The sequence below is a fragment of the Pelobates fuscus genome, chromosome 6 (assembly GCF_036172605.1).
Source record: "Pelobates fuscus isolate aPelFus1 chromosome 6, aPelFus1.pri, whole genome shotgun sequence".
NCBI classification, from domain to species: domain Eukaryota; kingdom Metazoa; phylum Chordata; class Amphibia; order Anura; family Pelobatidae; genus Pelobates; species Pelobates fuscus.
This window is the reverse complement of record NC_086322.1, coordinates 134,794,904-134,812,412: the sequence shown is the minus strand read 5'-3', so window position 1 is coordinate 134,812,412 and position 17,509 is coordinate 134,794,904. Positions and strand designations below refer to the sequence as shown.

At 36.8% G+C, this 17,509-nt stretch overlaps 1 protein-coding gene across 1 annotated transcript in view; it reads right to left on the bottom strand.

Annotated features, from left to right (window-relative positions):
• Window positions 1-12,333: 12,333 nt before the first annotated feature.
• The window catches only part of LOC134615515 (bifunctional heparan sulfate N-deacetylase/N-sulfotransferase 4-like), a 423,933-nt gene continuing 418,757 nt past the window's right edge, over window positions 12,334-17,509 (bottom strand). The window contains exons 15-16 of the mRNA XM_063460046.1: window positions 16,548-16,658; window positions 12,334-12,540 (exon numbers count right to left, since the gene is read on the bottom strand). Of these exons, the coding sequence (XP_063316116.1) occupies window positions 12,499-12,540; window positions 16,548-16,658 (153 nt within the window). The 3' untranslated portion in view covers window positions 12,334-12,498. The remainder of the gene's footprint in view (window positions 12,541-16,547; window positions 16,659-17,509) is intronic.

Genomic DNA, 17,509 nt, shown 5'->3' with positions numbered 1-17,509 from the left:
TAGTGTAATTCTTGACTTTTCTTTGTAGAAAAAAAACTATAAAGCATAGATGCATAAGTCATTTAAAATATGTGCAACGATATTTTTAAAATATATGCAATTGTAAGTGAAGCAGAATGTTCTCTATGCTAATAGTAACACCCACTGAAAATCATATTATTCTGATTGTCAGAGTAATATATTTCTTTGTACGTTTTCTGTTCTGTACTAATTAATTGCCTTCTATGTGCTTGGTACAGTCTGTTACATTTAAAAAAAAGTTTCAGAGCAAAAACAGAACAGGGTTTTGCACAGTAAAACCCTTTAAACATCACCAGTTAAATGATTTTTTTTTTATTATTACATGCAAATTATTATTATTTTTGTTTACGTATGTTGTTTTCCATGTCATTGCCCTTTATTTATGTATCTTTGTTGTATATACTTTTTATGTTGAACATTTTGTTTGATTTTTAACCACTAGCTCTCTATAATAAATGATCATAATGGTATCTGAGTATTGTTTCATCTTTGAGATGTACAACTTATATTCGCTTATATTACAAACAAACAAAAAATACACATTCTCGAGCCTTGAAGACTTTTTGAACCAAAACAAAATGGTGAATTTGAGCTTTAGGTTTGTTCTACCGTAATTCAAAGATTTCTCTTCATACATAATATAATTTTTTAAAGGACAATAGGGCTTTCATTTAATCTCCTATATATATATATATATATATATATATATATATATATATATATATATAACACAACCTTACATAAATAACGAAAAAAAAATAAAACAAATTTCTTTCTTATTAACCATTTTTGCACATAATTTTTCACTTTTTCTTCCGATTATTTTACATATGTTTTACACATCCAGTGCAACTAATTAAAAAGAACTTACATGCTTTATACGTTCAGAATCTAAAATAATTTTTGATTGTTAATGCTAACCCTTTACCAAACCCCACACTAACTGTAACCATATACCTATCCTAACCTTCCCCTTAAACTCAACCTTACACTACATTTAACTCTAAAACAGCATGTATGACTTGCTTTGCTGCACATAGATCAAAATGGCCACAGTTGACTAGTAGGAGCATTATCTATTATCTATCTATTATCTATTGTGTTTGCAGGGAATTAACCCTGCTCACACCACAATCTATTTGAAGGCATTTAAATGCCTATTTAGCTCAAGATATGCTTTTGTTTAGTACATTTAAGGCTATGCCTAGCAAAACATAGATTTTAATAACTTATGTCAATAAGGGTCTTTCAATGAGCTTAATCCAATTATCCCAGATTTCATAATTCTGTGTGTTAATACAGAAATTGGAAGCTATTCCTCTTTCCATTTTACATTGAATTCTAATAGCTTCCTTGATTTGTTGCAATGTTTCTATTGTTGTCTTTTTCCAATTTTTAGCAATGGACATCTTAAAGGCCATCATAGCATGAATCAAAAAGTATTTCTTATCTTTTGTTAGTTGAGGTAAGCTTAGATGTAATACACAGTAATGTCTCTGGTGTCCAATTATGTGCAATGCCCAATAATCTATCGATTTCTGCCAGAAATTGGTCCCATGCTCTCCTTATCGGTGCACAGTTCCACCATATATGCAATTCATCAGCTCCCTCTGCTCCACATCTCCAGCATCTCTGGCTATCAGAATTTGAAAACTTTCATACCTTATCAGGTGTCACATACCACCTGTTTAACAATTTATAATGAGCTTCCATAATATTTAAACAATGGGCAGTGGAATAAACAGATTGGAGAGCCGTATTCCAATCCTTTATATTTTGATTTGTAAATCTTTTTCCCATTTACTCTTCGCGGGGGGCTGAATTGGCATTTTAAGTTTTCTCCACATATTTAGATAATATTTGTATGTTCTTCTACGAATTTACTAGCTCATTTAATTTACAAATAGGAGAGGACTCATTCAGATAGCAAATTGAACTGTGCAAAAAACTTTTTATTCTGATAAAATTAAAATTTTGAGTAATCGGGATGCCATAGGCAAGTTGTAGGTCAGAAAAAGTCATAATTTTCTTATCTATAATTAAATCTGAAATTGTATTAATGCCATGTGTATTCCATACACTCGTGTCTAAGTTTTCAATCCATTTCTCCACATATTTGAGAGGTAATACTGGTAAGATTTTATCTCTTAACTCTATTTGTTTTTTAAATTGAGTCCAGAATTTTACAAGAGGTCTTAATATTAGATTGTCTGTTTGGCATGCCTTATTTTATTTTGATTACTACTTTTTATGGGCCACATCAATTTAACAATATTGTAAGGTTCAGTGATATTAATTATAGCATAGCGTATGCATCAGCTGAGCCACTTGATGGTACAGAAAAATATTTGGGAAGCCTATTCCTCCATATTTATGCTTCAGATATAGAAGTTCCTGTCCTATTCTAGGCTTCTTATTGAGCCAAACATAATCTCTAAAAATCTTGTTTATATATGTGAGCCAGTGTGGTTGTATCAGCATCGGAATCATCCTTAATAAGTATATTATCTTGGGAAAAACATAAGCCTTTAAAAAGTTAACTCTGCCCCACCAAGATATCTCACGTGTGCTCCATTGTTTCAAAGAGTGAGTGCATTCTTTAATTAGTGGAATTAGATTAGATCTCATTATGTTCGCAGGATCCTGTACTATGTTTATCCCTAGGTAGACAAAGCCCTTCTTTTCCCATTTAAAAGCGTAGTGATTATTTGGAAAAAGGTAATGCTTCTTGCATACATAAGTGTAATACCACAGTTTTTTAAATATTAAATTTATCATTTGAGAGAAGGCTGTACTTCTCTATTACCCTCATAACTGCTGGCACTGAAGAGACTGGGTTCGTCAAAGTTAACAATATGTCGTCCGCATATTGACTTATCTTGAACTCTTTATCTTTCTTACTAAAGCCTGTTATATTTGCATTTGAGCGTATTTCATGGGCCAGTGGTTCCACTGTTAAAATGTAGAGGTGTGGGGAGAGTGGGCATCCTTGACGGGTGCCGTTTGATATCTCAAACCACTCAGACTTAATTCCCCCCCCACTATCCTACTCGATGGTGAGGAGTAAAGGGCCATAATTGCCGAAAGGATCTGGCCCGAGAAGCCAAAAGCTTCTAAAGTTGATTTCATAAAATTCCAACTGACCCTATCAAATACTTTCTCTCCGTCTAAAGCCATAGTAAGGAAAGGAGTTTTAGTCGCATGTACTTTTGTATACATGTTTATAATTTTCCTGATATGGCTGGACGACATTCTCCCTGGGACAAATCCAACTTGGTCTTCTGCTATTAAAGTAGAGATTATATTTTTAATTCTTTTAGAAATAATTGAAGCATAAATTTTGTAATCATTGTTTAATAGAGCAATTGGCCTATAGCTGGTTATTTCTTCTGTTTTTTTTTTCTGTTTAAGGATAGGGACAATATTGGCTACTAGTGATCACTATTTTAAAGTATTCCTTTACTTGAACATTTGAAAAAATATTAACAATATTTGTTATAATCAGTTCCTCTATCCAAGTATCGATTTAAATCTCCAATAATTGTTAACCAGATGTGTAGCTATACCTCCTCTTCGATATCAATATTAGGTGGTTTCTAACTTATCCCAACCAATAACTGATTACCCCAATTTTACCCCAAGTAAATATCTACGAAAGCTTCAGTATTACCACTTGCCTAATATTCAGTTTTAACTTATGGTTGACCAGCAAACATATTCCACCACCTATTTTTACATTCTTCCTAAACAAGGTGCAACCATTTAAGATAACTGCCCAGCCATGTGTCTCATCCCAAAATATTTTTGGTATGCCCATTATGTCATGTGCTATTGCCCCCATGTTGTAATTAACGCTCCTTGCATTAGTAAGCATACAAACAATTTTGCAAGCAAATCTGGAGATGCAACTACCGAGAGGAGCCACGTAAAAGAGTAGCCACAGATGGCAAACAAATATGGGGTTAATTAAACTCACAATTAACTAATTTGGATCAGTTTGCAGGATATCTGGGGTAAGTCATGGGAGAAGCTACCTTTATTTCCACTTAAGTATTATTTTTACTATTTTTGATGAACTTATTCACTTATCCCCCCTTTTTTTGCTATGTATAGAATGCTTGGACATTTTAGCACTTTATTACAAGGATTTTTGCACTTTTGAGTGATTATACTTTTTTGCACATACATTTGATATTGTCATGCGCCACTTGTACTGTATGTGAGTTCTACTACATACCTCCTCTGTTCTAAATTTACACCTTCACCATTTCCAACCCACTTGTCCTGAGCTAAATTCCATCTTTTTAAGGTCCATCTTTTTTTTTTAGACTTCTGTGTTCCTCCCCCTCACAACATTTAAAATCTACCCAACCTTCTAGCCATCCTGTCCTGGGGGATTAAGTGAAGTTAATGTGTGGCAAAAGTCTACATCATGACTTCTGCCATGCATAAACCTCCTGTAAATTTCCACTATAGTTAGTGGAACAGGTAATATCTCAGAAAATAATACTTGAAGGTACTTTAAAGAATAATGAAAGACTAGTATTGTCTCAACTAAAATGATAAATGTGGGCAAGGAAGCTTGGCTATATATCCTGTTGTAATATGTGCTCAGACTGCTAAGAGCGATAATACACTATAACTGTATCACTTAAACACTGTGATCGTGGAGACAAAGTATCTAATTAGTCCATATTGCTGAAAGGATTGAATAGCAGTGTAACATAGATAGCAGTAGCTGGATCAAAATTAGCTAAGTGAGTCAGACTAACTAGTATAAAATGGTAAAGAACTGATGCTAGCGAGTCTTAGAGTTTAGCCAAGCCAAAAAAACATTGCCCAGACATATAAATAGTGTATCTGTCCCAATGTTAAATGATAATCTAACTGAGACAGTAGTCAATGTGAGGCTAGTACAGAGCCTGACACAGTCTAATGCCTAACCATTACTTAACGTCTAAACTGTGCCTTCAAGGGGAACCAAAATCTACTGTTAGACCTGAATACATAGAAAAAATAGTAGAAAGATAAAAATAATAACTAGCCCAGGGCGGTCAGGATACTGATATCGATAAATACAACAAAGAATAGCCCTTTCAAATAAATCACTGATCTGCCCAGGACTGAGAAACTTATGTAGCTCGTCTCAGATATCTGTTCAAGCTAAGTATATAGAGAGGGATATCCGTCTTTCCCTCTCTATGGCTAAACTGATAGTGTTACCGAAACCTAAGTCACTGATTGCTGGTTAACGAAATGCTAAGCTGCTAAAGCTGCAAGAACCTAAGTAACTGGTGCCAGGATTTCTCGTAACACTAATCTAATAAGCCAAAAATATAACTGGCTGATCTAAAGACACTGCAAAGTACGGCTACATATAGGAGCCCCGACGCACGTTTCGCCTGTAAGCGGCTCTTCAAGGGGTAAATGATACCCTCGTGCGCTCAGTTTAAATAAGGCGCCAAAAAACCTAATTGGTCGGTGGGAGGAGCTAAATTAACTCCTTCAGTACCACAGAGAACCCATAACATTAAGTCTCATCTAATGAATGAGATAGACATAAAATGTGGAAAAAATTGTACAAGGTGATAGTTATCATGGAAAAGTGATAAAGACATTGTACATTAATAGCAAATTAGATGTAATAACACAATGATAATGCAGTATTGGTTATTGGGATCTTATATCTTATTATTAACCACAAAAAGTGGTGATGCAGATCGGAATATAGTGTAGGAAACTCCAATACAGTAATTAACTTAGTGTATATGAATAATACACTCAACAGAGCGTAGCTATCAAAAATTTAACACAAGTTACTGGATTAATACGTGAGATATTAATAAGTTAAAACACCATATCCACAATAGCCAAAAAGTGACAATGGGTCAATGGGTAATAGAGTGATACTATGTAAGTTGTAGTGAAGCCAGATCTAGACGCCAAAATGTAAAGAAATAATAGAATTGATTGTGATAAAGTGGTGCCAAGAGTAAGCAAAATGATATTATTTATGAATGAAGGGAGTATAATTGTATTCTTCATTCAGACCAGAAGGTGTCAGTGTCTTAAATTTAAAAATCCACTGCGACTCTTTTTGTAGTAAAAGTCTATTTAAATTTCTTTAGTGTATATGAATAATATACTCAACAGGGCAGAAACAGAGCACCTTCTGCTAAAACAACAGCCCAAAAAAGTATCCTAAAGAAGACGGACAAGACAGTATCCTTTCTTGACATACCTATTCCTGTACATACTAACAATCTCTCCTCTTTACCCCAGTCACCTTCTTTTTTGGAACAGGGCCCCATCGCCTCAGAGGGGGAGACTATGGGACAGGGACAGATGGGCAGCAGCAGAATCGCACAAAGAACTGACTCCGACAAGGATCATTAACCTTTCAGACTTCACACTATTACCCAGACATATTTTTACTTAGCAAAGGTCTTTCATTTGTACCAACACCACAATACAACACTTTTGATTGGACCAAAGATATTAACCAATTTGGTAGAAAACTTGCTCTCAATATCATTCATACTAAAAAAGATACACAAACTGCGAATGACCTGGGACTGACCCTTGAGGACTTCTACCTGGCACAAAATCTAGCAGAGCTTTTAGAGGAACAAAACCTCAATAAGCAATTGACTGACTTTTAACCAGAAAGTTGATTCAGCCCCAACTTTAAGGAACTACCCCATGTAGATTTATTTGTCCAGATGTCAACTAGTGGACTTGAAAAATCTACTATCCTCAGGGTTTAAAAGAGCTAAGACAATCCACAAACATCATCATAAAACCTGCCGACAAAGGTGCCAATATTGTACTCCTCAACCGTGATAAGTAGATCAACATGTGTATGTCACATTTAGATGACCGTGACTGCTCTAAAATACTGCCCAGGGACCCAATGGTTGATTTTGTTAAGGAATTGGACAACATTCTGTTAGAAGCCGTATCATTACAGATAATTACATCCCAAGAGTACAAATACTTATTACCACACAAAAATCCCACCATCGCAACGTTTTATTGTCTACCAAAGATACACAAAGATCTGGAAAATCCACCTGGTAGACCCATAGTGTCAGGTAATAACTGTCTGACTGAAAGATCCAGCAGGTTCATCAATAAAATTCTACGACCTATGGTTATAACACTACCCTCATACCTACAGGATAAAAAGTCAACTCTATTGACTCTTGAGGGATTGCAGGTCCCCCCCCCCCACACCATGTTGGCAAGTTTTGATGTGTTATCCTTATATTCCAACATACCACACGAAAAAGGAATTCAAGCGTGTGAATTCTTCTTGGATCAATCCCTTTATGATCCCCTTAAGAAGAATTTCATACTAAACCTTTTAAATTTTATTTTGACCCACAAATATTTAATTTTCAATGGGAGAAAGCCAGAAAAAGCTATGGGCACAGTTTGTGCCCCCACATATGCCAATTTGTTTCTGGGTTGCTGGGAGCAGCATGTCATCAAATCATCCCAGCACAATCTGTACCATGGTTATATCCTCAAGTGGTACAGATATATCGAAGACATGCTGCTCTTCTGGACTGGCTCAGTACCAGTCTTTGAGCAATTTGTCAGCACCCTTAATAACAATGACGTCAATCTAAAACTGACCTTTGTCATTGATGTACAAGAATTAATTTTCTTGGACCTTCGAATTATACTCCACGAAGATGGTACTATACAAACCCATCTATACAGAAAGTCAACCTCTACTAACAGTCTCCTTCATTGGGACAGCCATCATCCGTATAGTCTGAGTGCTTCTATCTTGTATAGTCAGTATCTTCGCGCCAGAAGAAATTGTTCTGAGGACAGGGCCTCTTATCAAGAATGCCAATTACTGAAAACCCATTTTAAGTCACTGGGTTATCCCAATAGGGTCCTTAAAAAAGTATTTCAGCGTGCAAGTCAAACGGACAGACTTACAAGTCTTAGATCTACACGCACCAAGACCATTAATTCCACTCCTAGATGCATTGCCACTTTTGATAGTGGTTGGGCTACTATGTCCAACATACTATCAAAAAATTGGCCCATATTATGTCACAACCCAATATTACAAAACACGCCACCCGACCATCTAGAACTAACAGCTCGGCGAGCAAGTAACTTGCAGGACATGCTTGTACATAGCCATTTGGCATATTCCCAATTGGCTTACACACACCAAAGGGACCTTTATGTGTGGACACTGCAAGGCCTGCAAGTACATTCTTCCATCCAAATCAGCTCAATCAAACCGTTCTAAAATAAATGTCCATACCAATGCCCTTATTAATTGCAGTACCACTCACGTCATTTACCTTATAACATGTGATTGTGGGATGCAATATATTGGCAAGACCTTTCAACAATTCAGACGTAGACTTTTACAACACATTGGCTCCAGCATAAATACCATCACTCCTACTTCTATTGCTAGACATGTTCAGAATTTCCACAATGGGCAAGTGTAGTGTCTGAAATTCCAAGCAATAGAAAAGCTTCTCCCAAACACAAGGAAAGGAAATTTAAATAGACTTTTACTACAAAAAGAGTCACAGTGGATTTTTAAATGTAAGACACTGACACCTTCTGGTCTGAATGAAGAATACAATTATACTCCCTTCATTCATAAATAATGTCATTTTGCTTACTCTTGGCACCACTTTATCACAATCCATTCTATTATTTCTTTACATTTTGGCCTCTAGATCTAGCTTCACTACAACTTACTTAGTATCACTCTATTACCCATTGACCCATTGTCACTTTTTGGCTATTGTGGATATGGTGTTTTAACTAATTAATATCTCAGGTATTAATCCAGTAACTTGTGTTAAATGTTTGATCGCTTAGCCCTGTTGAGTGTATTATTCATATACACTAAGTTAATTACTGTATTTCCTACACTATATTCCGATCTGCATCACCACTTTTTGTGGTTAATAATACGATCTAAGATCCCAATAACCAATACTGCATTATCATTGTGTTATTACATCTAATTAGCTATTAATGTACAATGTCTATATCACTTTTCCATGATAATTGTCACCTTTTGTCACCTACAATTTTTTCCACATTTTATGTCTATCTCATTTATTAGATGAGACTTAATGTTATGGGTTCTCTGTGATACTGAAGGAGTTAATTTTACTACATTAGCTCCTCCCACCGACCAATTAGGTTTTTTGGTGCCTTATTTAAACTGGGTTCATGAGAGTATCATTTACCCTTTGAAGAGCCGCTTACAGGCGAAACGTGCGTCGGGGTTCCTATATGTAGCCGTACTTTGCAGTGTCTTTAGATCAGCCAGTTATATTTTTGGCTTGTTAGATCAGTGTTACGAGAAATCCTGGCACCAGTTACTTAGGTTCTTGCAGCTTTAGCAGCTTAGCAATCCGTTAACCAGCAATCAGTGACTTAGGTTTCGTAGCACTATCAGTTCAGCCATAGAGAGGGAAAGACGGATATCCCTCTCTATATACTTAGCTTGAACAGATATCTGAGACGAGCTAAATAATTTTCTCAGTCCAGGGCAGATCAGTGATTTATTTGGCAGGGCTATTCTTCATTGTATTTATCGATATCAGTATCCTGACCACCCTGGCCTAGTTATTATTTTTATCTTTCTACTATTATTCCTGGCTATGTATTCAGGTCTGACAGTAGAAGGCACCGTTTAGACGTTAAGTGACGGTTAGGCATTAGACTGTGTCAGGCTCTGTACTAGCCTCACATTGATCATTTAACATTGGGACAGATACACTATTTATATGTCTGGGCAATGGTTTTTTGGCTTGGCTAAACTCTAAGACTCGCTAGCATTAGTTCTTTACAATTTTATACTAGTTAGTCTGACTCACAGCTAATTTTGATCCAGTTACTGCTATCTATGTTACACTGCTATTCAAGTCTTTCAGCAATATGGACTAATTAGATACTTTGTCTCCACTATCACAGTGTTTAAGTGATACAGTTATAGTGTCTCATTATCGATCTTAGCAGTCTGAGCACATATTCCAGCAGGATATATAGCCAAGCTTCCCAGCCCACATTTATCATTTTAGTTGAGACAATACTAGTCTTTCATTATTCTTTTTGTACATATTTTCTTCTCTTTACCCTATATGTCTTCCCTCCCTTCCCTTTTTGGTTGATGTAGTGCTATACATTTAGAGCTAGCTATTTTTCTAGCCCTTTTTAATTTTGAAATATTAAAAGTTAATTTTTAACCACCATAGAGTTCACTGGACAGGTTTGCCTTTTCTTGTTTGTCACCTATTCCTAAGGGTTACCCCCTACTATTTCTGTCCAGTATATTTTTGAATTGCTTCAAATCTCTTTTTGTTCAAGTGAGAAAATTAATTAAAAAAAATTATGAGGGATCTGACATGTATTCTATACCAACATTTACTTAATGTGTTACTGTCCCTGTTAGTAATCCCACTTCCTATACTCCTATATGAAATCTGGCTACTATAGTTAGATTATATGTCTTTCTTATGCAGGATAATAATCCGTAAGCTTCTTTGCATTTTCAGCAAATTTGTCTACACAGTATATTTAGTAATTGGGATCATTGTGAAAATTCTATATAGAAAGCAAGTCACTTTCTCTGCCTGAGCAACGGTTACATGTATGTTCAGAGGTGTTGGTGGAATAGATCTTATTATCAAGACTATAGTCAGACTCTATCACCAAAAGATAAAACAAGCCACCTTGTCTGCCATGAGCAACAGCTGCAGGTATGTTCGGAGGTGATTAAATAAATCTCATTATCAAGACTATGGTCTAGAGATCCTGTTACTACAGAGACGTTTAGGGACACTATAGTCACCAGAACAACTACAGCTTATTGAACCATTACCTTCAGGCTTTTTGCTTTAAACACTGTCTTTTCAGAGAAAATGCAGTGTTTACATTACAGCCTAGTGATAACTTCACTGGCCACTCCTCAGATGGCTGTTAGAGATCCTTTCTGGGTCATGGCTGCCTAAAATGCATCCAAACATTCAGTGTCTCCTCCCTCTGCATGCAGACACTGAACTTTCCTCATAGAGATTCGTTGATTCAATTAATCTCTATGAGGAGATGCTGATTGGCCAGGGCTGTGTTTTAATCATGCTGGCTCTGCCCCTGATGTGCCTCTTTGTCAGTCTCAGCCAATCCTATGGGGACGCACTGTGATTGGATCAGGCTACCACTTCTGATGATGGCAGTGGGCAGGTCTAAACAAAACAGGGACAAACAAGCAGCTGCAGGCTTGAATACAAGAGTTTTACTATATGTATGGAGGCATGAGGGGGGCGGGGGGGCTAGATGGTGGTTTTAACGCTACAGTGTCAGGAATACATGTTTGTGTTCCTGACCCTATAGTGCTCCTTTAACAGTGGTTAATGAATGGCTTTTCCTTTATCATTGAAGTCTAGAGGAAACATACTATTCTATAAGTAGAGGGAAACCAGCCCCATGTGTTTTTAAGGAATTTCTGATTTTGTTCACTCCCCTTTGGGGTATCAACTTTCAAAATGACACACAAGAAATATTGCTGGTAACAAGTTGTACTTCTGAAAGTATAACACAGACTAAAATTGCAGACAACAATCCCTGAGATCACTAGTATGATCTTTCACTAAGAGTTATCATATATATTTTCTATATTGTTTCAGCACAATTTCACTTCTGTTAGTAACATTAATCATTACATCTAAATCTAAAACTTTATTATTTTTATTTTCTTTCATTTTCAGTACATTTTTTTGTTTATAAATTAATCATACAATTATCTGTGGTCTCTGAAAGTTTGCCTATAAACATGCCCCTTTGTAGTTAATGGTACAATCTTTAATTTATGATCCTCTAAAAAGTAGATTTTAAAGGTTTTAAATCATGAAATAGTTTTCATACAATTGAATTACTTTATTATTAGAAAATCACTGTCAAACACTCACATTTTTATTATATCAAAACATTATTTACCTTGTAGTGAGTTCATAAATGAATGCTATAACTGACAGGTTCAACAAAGTAAGATCAGTGACAGATTCACTCCAGTTTAATCTCAACTCATGGAACTCACTGCTTAATGAACAAACCCCATAGCAATCTCTCCTTCAGTTGCTCATATTAATAACAATCACTAAATATAGAGGATACATCACAACTATTAATTAAATACCGTGAGAAGATTTACTCCCTCTCCCCTAAAAAAATATACTTGTCATAAATAAAGTGACCATATTGTATATATTTATTAAATTTGAATAAAAAATAAACAAATCTTAATCAGTGGAAAATTCAAAAGTCTTTTGTTGTCTCACAAGTGTATAATATTAAACACAACCACAAACAGGTTATTAGTGAGGATTAAATATTTAAAATAGTTAAATATTTTTCCACTTCAGAGCGTGAGTCCATATTCTTTTCTCTGCTTAGGTTTTCTTGTGACATGAACTGTTATCTCTAGTGAAGCCCGCACATCAATTTCTTCATTACGTAGAAACACTAAAATAAAAGAATGAAAAATCTATTAGCAATAGAGAATAACTACTATTAAATCGTTAAAACATTGTGTCCATAGTCTTTTTCAAAATTCCTGATCTATCAATCTATTATAAATCAATACAGCGATTCGGCTGTGTTTGTGGGATTTGAGCGCTAGTTGCACAACTTGGGAGCTCAGATCCAAGCTATGCAGGGATATAATATTTATGGGGGTTCCCATATGTCTTATGTGTATTTTTGATATTTTGTATTTTATGCAGAGTCATTGTGACTCAGAAATTCGTGGGCGTGTTGTGAGAGTTTTTGGGGGTTCCTGTATTCCCAAATTGTATAAAATCCGGCCATCTGGCCAGAATAAATTATTCCTATTGTACCCTTCATCTAATCTCGACTGCTGTTTGGGTATGTGACTGACGAACCGCTGGATTTACTTTATGCTTCACTTTGATTTTCGGGAACATACGAATCAGTGACGGGCTTTAATCACTAAGTCTTTGGCAGTTCGGGAGCATATGTACGAACAGGTATACAAAATATCAGCATTTGTCACACGTTCTATAATTATTTATCCCCACTTTAGATTTTCCCATATTTTTATGTTATATATCTGTAGCATTACCACCTGGAATTAAACTGGATTTAAGTTGGGTTTTTACCATTTGAGAATCACCAACAAATGCATGTTGTTGTTTTTTTTGTTTTTTTGTTTTATGTAATTACAATTTGTGTCACACTAAAATATGTTTTGCTGCTTCAAAACAGGTATGTGTCAGGTAAGTTGTGCAAATTAAATAGTAGAAATCTCAGTAGAATCCAGTTTAGTAGCAGGATGTAACATTTCAGAATGTGGGAAAAATCAAGAGGATAAATTGTGCAAGCAACTGGGTATTTGCGTATACTTGGGAAAAACATGAAAATACTTGAAGATTAGTGATGTCCCGAATGGTTCGCTGGCGAATAGTTCCTGGCGAACATCGCGTGTTCGCGATCGCCACGGATGGCGAACATATGCGATGTTCGGTCCGCCCCCTATTCGTCATCATTGAGTAAACTTTGACTCTGTACCTCACAGTCAGCAGACACATTCCAGCCAATCAGCAGCAGACCCTCCCTCCCAGGCCCTCCCACCTCCTAGACAGCATACAATTTAGATTAATTCTGAAGCTGCATTCACTTTTTTTTTGTATTTTATTTTTTGTGTTTATTATACATTATCCTCCATAGCCAGTAACCTGTGTTTATTATACAGTATCCCCCCATAGCCAGTAACCTGTGTTTATTATACATTATCCTCCCATAGCCAGTAACCTGTGTTTATTATACATTATCCTCCCATAGCCAGTAACCTGTGTTTATTATACATTATCCCCCATAGCCAGTAACCTGTGTTTATTATACATTATCCCCCCATAGCCAGTAACCTGTGTTTATTATACATTATCCTCCCATAGCCAGTAACCTGTGTTTATTATACATTATCCCCCCACAACCAATAACCTGTGTTTATTATACAGTATCCCCCCACAACCAGTAACCTGTGTTTATTATACATTATCCTCCACAACCAGTAACCTGTGTTTATTATACATTATCCCCCCATAGCCAGTAACCTGTGTTTATTATACATTATCCTCCCCATTGCATTTAAAAAAAACAAAAAACTTTTTGGACTGTAATATAATAGCAGTCAGTTTCCTTCACACGTGTGCGTTTCAGGGCCTGCCAGGGCACAGTGTCACATCAGTGCAACTCAAATCTGGTGTAACAGTTGTGTACATTAAAAAAAAAAAAAACTAGAAATTTGACTGTGAAATAATAGCAGTCAGTTTCCTTCACACGTGTGCGTTTCAGGGCCTGCCAGGGCACAGCGACACACCAGTGCAACTCATATCTGGTGTAACAGTAGTGTACATTTAAAAAAAAATACAGGGGGCTTGTTGTCACCTTTCGGGGACCCTTGGTGTTGTACGTGGCTGGGTGGAGGAAGAGACCTTCAATGACATTAGTGAGGACAAGGAACGGGACATGGCTAGCTTGGTATCCAACCTTGTGCAAATGGGGAGTTTGCGGTTGTGCAAATGGAGTGTTTGCGTTTTTTGCGGTGCGTTAAACGGGGAGTTTGGTCTGTCACTGTGAAGCGGGCGTAACCCTTACACTACCTGATCGATACAACATCATACCTGATGTTTTAAAGCACGTTATTCCAAACAATTTAGGAATGTTAGGTGATTTATGCCCTTTATGGATTAAAACCAGACTCTGCATCAACTATGTAATTTTCCATGGGAGTTTTGCCATGGATCCCCCTCCGGCATGCCACAGTCCAGGTGTTAGTCCCCTTGAAACAACTTTTCCATCACTATTGTGACCAGAAAGAGTCCCTGTGGGTTTTAAAATTCGCCTGCCTATTGAAGTCTATGGCGGTTCGCCAGGTTCGCCCGTTCGCGAACATTTGCGGAAGTTCGCGTTCGCCGTTTGCGAACTGAATATTTTATGTTCGCGACATCACTATTGAAGATGTCTATTTGGAAGTCAAAGCCTGATTACTGTATTCTAATAGTTTTGAATAGTTTTCTGATTAATATGAAATTAGCGTACATTAGAAAAACTAATTATTAAACAATATTAAATAAGAATACTCCAGTATTTACTGATTCACTCAAAGATGAAAGACATAAAAGGGAACAAAAATATACAATGTATATTGGACAATTTTATTGAATGTATAAATTCTGGATCAGTTAGAATCTTAGTTAAGCAGAAGACACCATGAGCCATTTAAAGGTTAGGAGTCAAGCCATTTTCAAATGGTTTGTCACTTACCTGTGTTCTACAGTTGCAGCGGCTTCACAGATATATCTGTTGTGGAATGGGGTTCTTCCACTTTAGCTATTTCCATTTTGACCCTATTACAGCCTAATGCATTGCCTGTGATTGTCAACTGACACTCCTCAGTCAAGGAATTCAGACGAAAAAAAAGTAATAAAAAGAATGGACTATAGTGATCATGAGGCGTAGAATGTCCTTATAAAGAAGACAAACACACCTGCATCTTGTCTTAGCAAATATGGGCAATTCCCCGTTGGCCATCTTAAACTTTGCACAGTCTGACTAGTGTACCTTTCAATCTATACATTTGCTGTCAATTTCTCTAGCAAAATGCCTAAAATATGCATACTCAGCTGAGGTTGACCTAGTCATTTGGGCTTTGGTGATTAAAAAAGTCCCTTCATGGCAAATATTAGTATATTCCCCTCCAAACCAGCTGTCAAATACACATTTAGGATCAGATGTGCATTGCAAAAAAAATCAAAACCCAAAGAATTAAAGTACACTGGGTTAAGTAAATAAAGGGATATTTTAACAAATCATCTGCAAATTGATTTCGAACTAAAGTCTTTTGAAAATCAAAGCTTGGTGCTGTGTTTTTGTACAAAAGGATTAGTGTATTTGCAAATAGTAATTTTGAGATAAAAAATTGTGAGGGAAATATAATCCTTTTCAAAGTTAATAAGTGTTAATGTAAAAAAATGCCGCATTAGTAATACTCATCCAAAATGGCATTCATAATATTACGAAGATGCATACTGATTCTTTGTCATCTCTATATATAACTAACCTTGGTATCCACTTCAAGCTACTCCTGTTCATTGCTTTGGTTTTTCTCAGACAGTAGTGCATGATGTATTAAATGAAGAGTTCCAATCATAAAACAAATACTGGAAGTCTCTCGTTATCAAAAGAAATGGGTGTAGCAGGAGTCCAGTGTTCAATTTAGGATATTACCTCATATACTATAGTATATTTCAGCTGTGAGGCTGAGAGCTGACTTAATGGAGCTAATAAAGGCCACCACGTGCATAAATAAACAATCTTGATTTTGTGAATTATTCAGAGGGTCGTTACTGACAATCTTAGGTGTGTAGGGAAGGATTTTTTTTTTTTCTTAGTGAAGAAATAGTAACTCTGCAATAATGCACTAGTCCATGTGTCCAATGCTATCTCACTTTCTGCAGCTCCTGTCTCAGCCATGACGGTAATGGTAGTCCCAGTCTGTGTAGAAGTTTGGACAGTTCAATGTTGTGGTCCCGATAATAACTTGAAAGAAAAGCTCTAGACTGGAAAGAAAAGAATGGGTGTTTATACAGGTTACTATGTATTCTTATTTGATAGAAAACTATTTAAAAAAAACATAGGTCAAACTGCTGATTCTGTATATTATTAACACGTCTTCCCTTAACTGGCTCACCTTTATGAATTAAACTGTTATCGAATGGATTAACCGCAAAGTCTGTGTTCTAGTGCTGACTCTCCCTGCCCCTTTGTCTTTCTGATGGCTCAAATTCTGGATAATGGAAAGCTTGGGCAGGTGCGCTGCTGATTGGCTGAGAGTAGTCAGCTGGCACTGTCAGCCAATCAGTGATTCCCCTTTCATAAAACTGGCTTGGCAAAGGTACGTTTCCATCAGCTGAGAGCATCAGCTGACCGGTCATATTCAATCAGCAACGCCCCTACCCAATGCTGGTTTCCTGAGTGGCAGAGAGATCCAGCGCTGAAACTGTAGCAGTACTTACCCTCTCCAGGGGCTGGCCGGGGTCCTCTCTTCTCGCCGCGCGCGGTCCTGCTCCTGCACGAGCCACGCGCTGCTCGTCCGACGACGTGATCAGGAAGGCGGGCAGTGAACGCGAGAAGCGGTCACGTGTCCCGCCTGACACTAAGAGCGCGCTGCGTGTCTCGGGCGCGCTCTTAAAGGGACAGTGGGAGACAAAATTAGAATCAGTCTCCCATTGGCCCCTGTCATGCCACGTTCCCCATACACTCACGTTTTGGGGGTGTGGATATGACAGGGGCCAATCAAAGTGAACACTAGGGTATTTATACTCACCTGTTTCCTTTGTACCTTGCCCTATCGTGGTTTCTGTTCAGTTCCCTTTAGAGCTTGTATCGTTCAGTTGGTTTTTTGGTGCTT